The sequence below is a fragment of the Nothoprocta perdicaria genome, unplaced genomic scaffold (genome assembly GCF_003342845.1).
Source record: "Nothoprocta perdicaria isolate Ctin4 unplaced genomic scaffold, notPer1 scaffold_139, whole genome shotgun sequence".
Taxonomy (NCBI): Eukaryota; Metazoa; Chordata; class Aves; order Tinamiformes; family Tinamidae; genus Nothoprocta; species Nothoprocta perdicaria.
This window is the reverse complement of record NW_020454527.1, coordinates 1,524,134-1,530,713: the sequence shown is the minus strand read 5'-3', so window position 1 is coordinate 1,530,713 and position 6,580 is coordinate 1,524,134. Positions and strand designations below refer to the sequence as shown.

Sequence of the window (6,580 nt, the reverse complement as noted above, 5' to 3'; positions counted from 1 at the left end):
GGGGAGGAATAACCCTGGACACCAGTACAGATTAGGGGTGGACCTGCTGGAGAGCAGTCCCRCAGAGAGGGACCTGGGTGTCATGGTGGACGACAAGATGACCATGAGGCAGCAGTGTGCCCTGGTGGCCAAGAAGGCCAACGGGATCCTGGGGTGCATTAAGAAAAGCGTCTCCAGCAGGTCGAGGGAAGTGATCATCCCCCTCTGCTCAGCCCTGGTGAGGCCACATCTGGACTACTGTGTCCAGTTCTGGGCTCCCCAGTACAAGAGGGATGTGGAGCTGCTGGAGAGAGTCCAGCGCAGGGCTACCAGGATGATCAGAGGCCTGGAACATCTGCCCTATGAGCAAAGGCTGAGGGAGCTGGGCCTGTTCAGCCTGGAGAAGAGGAGGCTGAGGGGGGACCTGATCAGCGTGTATAAATACCTCAAGGGAGGCAGTGAGGAGGAGGGGGACGGCCTCTTTTCAGTGGTGGGCAGGGATAGGACTAGAGGAAATGGCTTCAAACTGAAGCATCGGAAGTTCCACAGGAACTTACGGAAGCATTTCTTCAATGTGAGGGTGGCAAAGCACTGGAACAGGCTGCCCAGAGAGGTTGTGGAGTCTCCTTCTTTGGAGATCTTTAAAACCYGCTTGGATGCAGCCCTGTGCCACGTGCTCTAGGTGACCCTGCGTGAGCAGGGGGTTTGGACTCGATGACCTCTGAGGTCCCTTCCAACCTTCGGCATTCTATGATTCAAAACTATTCATGTCTGTCTATATTTTTTGCCCAGCAAAGTGCCCTATGGTTAATGTAGGTTAATGCCTACAGCTCATCTTAGACTCTCCTAGGTTTTTCTATCTGAAGTAAGAGATAAGGAGTACAGCAGATGGACAGCCTATCTCAGAGAATATCAACTGCTGTAAAATAACCTTTTTGTCATTGGCTAAGATATAAACGATTGTTTGGTAGCTCTCCAGAAAGTGCTTTTTATCAGTACAAGGAAAGCTAGCTCAACTCTCATGAAATGTATTTAAGTTAYGATGGTTCCTAGCACTCTCACAGACAGTCAAGTTAATATCTAGAATAAAGCAAGTTAGTATCTAGAACAGTAGTCGTTGAATAATAATGTGTCAAAACTTCTGTGTTCAAAGACCTCTTTCCTGCAGAAATAGTGTTAATCTTCCTAGTGTTTCCCATTCTCCCTTAATAAAAACAGATATTATTCCTAAGACCTGGGATATGAAGGGAAATATGAGACTATATGCATATATTTTAAAGGGTAGTGGGAAATAATMAATTTTCTTTTCAAATAAATCTGGGATTTACCAATGTGTGCAAAACATTCTTAATTTATTATTGGAGTCATAGCCACAGTGTCCAGAATAGCAACCGTGAACATCTGAGAGGCAAGAATTCTATGAATTTCCTGTGAAGTCTCAGGAACAGAAATATAACAGATGGGTTTGGAGAGTTCTTATAATCTACTATGTATAGTTTGCCCTCCACCATACAGTCATTAAAGTCTGAAATTCATGGCTAAATACAGATTATTGATGGAAATCCCCAGGTTCTTGGACATCTCAGATGACAGACCATTGCTGTATCAGTAGGGTGAACAATTTCCGTGTTCAGTATTTTAATGTAGCTCATAGGGATCTAATATGTGAAGTAACTTTTGTGAAGTTACCAATTAATTACATTTTAACTTTATATCTACATTTCAATTACTTACATTTTATCTTGTATTTACAACTAACAACTATGTGTTCCTTTTTTTTTTTTTTTCTTTTTTTTAACATGATAGATTGCTATAAAGTTCACAAATGAGCCTCCCCAAGGTGTGCGTGCTGGTTTGAAAAGAACATTTTCAGGAATTAATCAGGATCTGCTAGATGTTAGCAATATGCCTATGTGGAAGCCTTTGCTTTACACTGTAGCATTCCTGCATTCTACTGTTCAGGTATTTGTTACATGATTTAAAATTAATATTATAATAGACTATAATGCATGAAGTCACTTTAATAGGGTTTCCTGTCAGAAAATACCTATTCTGCTATTTTTGTAGTACTATGTTGCAGAGCTAGAGCTTCTAATTTCTAAAAACTCTACTTCAAGCTAGTTTATTCTGTTAATTGCCTTTTAAATTGTACACAAATTTAATTCTATGAATATTTGTACTAAGGATTTTTCTCATATGATTTTAGTGGTCTAAAAGATCGTCCAATGTAAGCCAGTCAGCTCTCTCTGTAGTTGATGGGCATCCCCATAGAGAATCAGCTGATCTATCTTAGGTGCCTCTCTGTCAGAGAGTGAATCATTCTCTGGAGATCTCTCTCTCTCTCTCTCTCTCTCTCTCACTCAATCCATTGATTTTAAAGAAAATCCAGATCCCTAGCTTAGAGTTGCCATCTACTTTCTAAATAGCTAAAATTAGGTAAAATCATCATCACTAAAAACTTTTTAAATTTATCTGTGTCAATATTAATTTTGGACAGTAACTTCAAGGCTGTATGCATACTTTGTACTTCAAAGACACAGAAGGTTTTAGAGTAAAATAAATGGCAAGATTTTTGACCTCTCTGAATTTGTCTTCTTTTAAGTGAGGCTCTCAAAATAATTTAGAAAAACATTTAAACCTTTAGGCTCTTCTGAGAAGCAAAGGTGATGAAGGGCAATTTTTTTCAGAGGCCCCTATTAAGATGCATCTTTTGCTCCTTCTRCTTTTTATTAATGGAGAGAAAGTTGTGTTTTGTACTGCCTTGTGTGAATATCTGRTTCTGGGAGAACTAGATGCCATAAATTTATTCAAACTTTTTTTAAAAATAAATTACTTCAAAAATATTAYTCATTTATTCAGAAAAATTATTTATGGAATGTCAATTGCCAAACAATATATACACTGCCCTGCCTATAAACTGAACGATTCCTAATATCCTATGGTGACAAGGTTGCCATGATAAATATAGCTTATACAGTTATTCAAAGAATTTGGCAGCAAATCATTATACCTTTCTGCAGTTTATTATTAATAAATAATAAACTGCTGGGTCATCTACTTATATACAATACTAGATTTTGGAAAAATAGAAGAGTTTTTATATAATTCTAATTATTTTTAAATATTGTAGCTAGGAAACTGAATGTTACTAAATGTTAACWAATGTTACCTATATGTAAATGTTACTTAAATGTAGAGTTTTTTCCTCTGTAGATTCTCTGGTAGGATTTCACATGTTATTTTGCCAAACATTGTTGTCCTAGTTATTTAAACTTCCTTATCTTCTTTATCTATATCTTTAGACTACAAATACTATCTTCATATTTTTATGATCAGCTATTTTTCTGTTGTTACTGGGGTTGTAATTTTATTTACAAATGTGCTTGTAACCATAAGTTTGAAATAGTAGCCACTCAGAATTTGTGGAAATATAATGGAAATAGGAAATCATCCACATTGAAACTTTACATGAAACAATAAAGGCAAAAGAGGCAATGTAGAAGCTTTTTGACAACTCGGCAWTAATAAATGCATTTGAAAAATCAAAACTGTCATTAGTAACAGTACTAACGGTAGTAACAGTAGAGTCTATTTAGAGGTGGTGAGTGTGCTAAAATTGCAGAAATTTGGTAATTCTTTAAATTAATTGTTTAATATATAAATCTGAATGTCCTGATCATTCCCATGGACATGAGACATTTCAGATCTGAGTCTGATATGCTGATAAGTAAAGGTAGCAATAAATGGTACTATTATAAATTATGCTTTTGCTTTTTCTCTCTATGTTTTTCCTTCTTAGTGTACTTTAGAAACATTTTGATTATTACTGATGTATATGAGGCACATAGCTGTTTTCTTCAGTTCAATTTTTTGTTCCAGCTGAGCTTTAACAATGAGAAAAATAATATGGTGTTTCATAAACATATTTGTTTTCATTTCTTAAGGAGAGGCGCAAATTTGGCCCTTTGGGTTGGAATATTCCCTATGAATTTAACTCAGCAGACTTTACAGCCAGCGTTCAGTTTATACAGAATCACCTGGATGAGTGTGACATCAAGAAGGTGAGTACTAAAACCTGTATACAATAAATTTAATTGCTTTATATGGAACCAGTATTGTTTTTTCTTCATGTCTTTATATTGTAATAGTCTATTAATCACAATTTTTACAGGATAGCCTACAATGATCAAAGTTTCAGATTCCATGTAAAAACAGTCAAGCTGAAATATTTTGTGTGCACTCACACTTTTTTTTTTTAGCATGAACAAAAGCATTAAGAATTTCAGAATTTGTGCTTGTTTTTCCACATAATATCTACAATATTAAAAACTTCATACAAAATCTGGTTTGGGAAGGGAGCTAAAGCATGAGATTTTAACAAAGCTGATCAATCTGCACTCAGGCTGGCAACTGGACTTCTCCTACTAGCAGGGATTAACGTAGTAGAATGGCCATTCTTTGCAAAGTAATGCATTGTGAGTAAGGAAAGATGAGAAACTGAAAGAAAAAAAAATAAAAAAAAAGAAGAAAAAGAAAAGAAAGAAGAAAGAAAGAAAAGAGGGAATGCTGAGAGTGATTTCAGGTCACCCAAGAAATACTAAGGAGTGTTTCTGTTAGCAGAATCATCCAACTCTCATTAAAATGGCAGAGCTGAACTCAGAAATTTCATTTGAAATCTAGTATCATTTTTTTTCCTCCAACAATGATCTTTTCAGCTTGCATTTCTGAGTTTCCTGAAGTGCAGATAATATTCAAATTACAGGCTGGATATCTTCTTGTAATGTGTTATAACTTAAATCTTTCATTTTCTTTGCATCCAGGGTATATCATGGAGCACAGTACGCTACATGATTGGAGAAGTGCAATATGGAGGCAGAGTCACAGATGACTTCGATAAGCGTCTTCTTAATTGCTTTGCAAGGGTGAGAGACCTTCAAAATATAGTTATTTGTCATTTTTATTGGCAACTGTAGCACAGTAATGAGAAGACGTCCTTTCTGCTGAATATGCACTTCTTCACTGACTTATGAGACAGAAGAAAATTATTTTTTTCAAAATATCATTCTTTGCAGTGAGGTCATTTGCCTTGATTTCTCTTCAATGAGGAGTTAAAAACTGTTAAAAAGACATAACTGGAACATAACTTTTAATATTTTACTTATGTGTTCAAGTTAAAGTAGTGGTAGTAGCTAAAATGAGAACTGTTTTTCCAAAAGTGAAAACAAGATTAAAAACTCTGAGTAGCAAAGTGATTTTGTGTTTTTCCTCTCTGGATTCTGCATAGGTGTGGTTTAATGAAAGGATGTTTGACAGCAGTTTCTGTTTTTACACTGGATATAAAATTCCAGTGTGCAAGACACTGGAACAGTATTTTGAATACATTCAGTCACTCCCTGCCATGGACAGCCCAGAGGTGTTTGGTCTTCATCCTAATGCTGATATTACGTAAGTAGTTCTCAATATATYGATGCAAGAGACCCTTACTTTTAGTGTTTGAAAACAATTAAACCTCTGTAAGATATTTGGGCAAAAGTATATGTTTTCCAAGAAACTCTAGATTTCACGTGAATTCTACTATTGAAAAGGAAGCACTTGAAGTACATGTACATGATTATGAATGGAGTATCTTCAGTTACATTTTAAGTGTTCTTTTAAAGCAGTCAAAATTCTTATTTCCCATGGTTTTGGAATCTTTTTTAAACTTTCTTAAAGCTTTTATTTTACGATATTACTCCAAGTTCTACACAGTCTTACTAGAGAAAGTCTCTAATGTTTTCTTTCTGCTTTTCCAAACAGTTTATTTTTTGGTCTGTGCACTCTTTTGTTAAACGATTCTGTAGATTGTCAGTTGGTTTACAGCATGCCTTTGGATGTAACCGCAATATTTGGATGCTATCAGTTCTACCATTGCAATTATTCAAGGAAGACTTTTCAGCTTCACCGAGTACCAACTCCATTTAAAATTTTATCTTTGACTTAATTCACTTTTTCATTCCAAATAATGTGTGTAACAGATTGGTTTTATTTCCTTCTAATGTCATATACTCTGAAAGATAAGAACCATCATAATTTTTTTCCACTGAAGTTCTTAATAATTCTGCCAGGAATAATTGCATTTTTAGTGTGTCCATATTTATCATTTCTTGTCACAGTTAACACAGAAAAAAATTTAAACAAAACAAATGTTATTCACAGTTGCAGAATCGCTAAGGTTGGAAAAGACTTCTGGAGATCTTCTTGTCCAATCACCCTGCTCAAGCAGGGTCACATAGAGCATGCTGTCCTGAAACTATCCAGACAGCTTTTGAATATCTCCAAGGAGACTCCACAACCTTTCCTGTTCCAGTGCTCAGTCACTCCAAAACTAAAAAAGTTTTTTCCTTATGTTCACATGGAACTTCCTGTGTTGCCATTTGCTCTCAGAGTCTTATCCTATCACTGGTCCCCACAGAGTCTGAACCATCTTCTTTACACCTCCCTTTAGAAACTCATATGCTAAGATCTCTTCTTATTTGATCTTCTCTTCTCTAGATGAATAGTTACAGCTCTCAACCTTTCCTCTTATGAAAGATGCTATAATCTTTTAATCATCTTTGTAGCC

At 35.8% G+C, this 6,580-nt stretch overlaps 1 protein-coding gene across 1 annotated transcript in view; it reads left to right on the top strand.

Moving 5' to 3' along the window:
• The window catches only part of DNAH8 (dynein axonemal heavy chain 8), a 101,090-nt gene that overhangs the window by 87,257 nt on the left and 7,253 nt on the right, over positions 1 to 6,580 (top strand). Inside the window, exons 82-85 of the mRNA XM_026034051.1 lie at positions 1,786 to 1,941; positions 3,924 to 4,040; positions 4,800 to 4,901; positions 5,264 to 5,424. Coding sequence (XP_025889836.1) covers positions 1,786 to 1,941; positions 3,924 to 4,040; positions 4,800 to 4,901; positions 5,264 to 5,424 — 536 coding nt within the window. The remainder of the gene's footprint in view (positions 1 to 1,785; positions 1,942 to 3,923; positions 4,041 to 4,799; positions 4,902 to 5,263; positions 5,425 to 6,580) is intronic.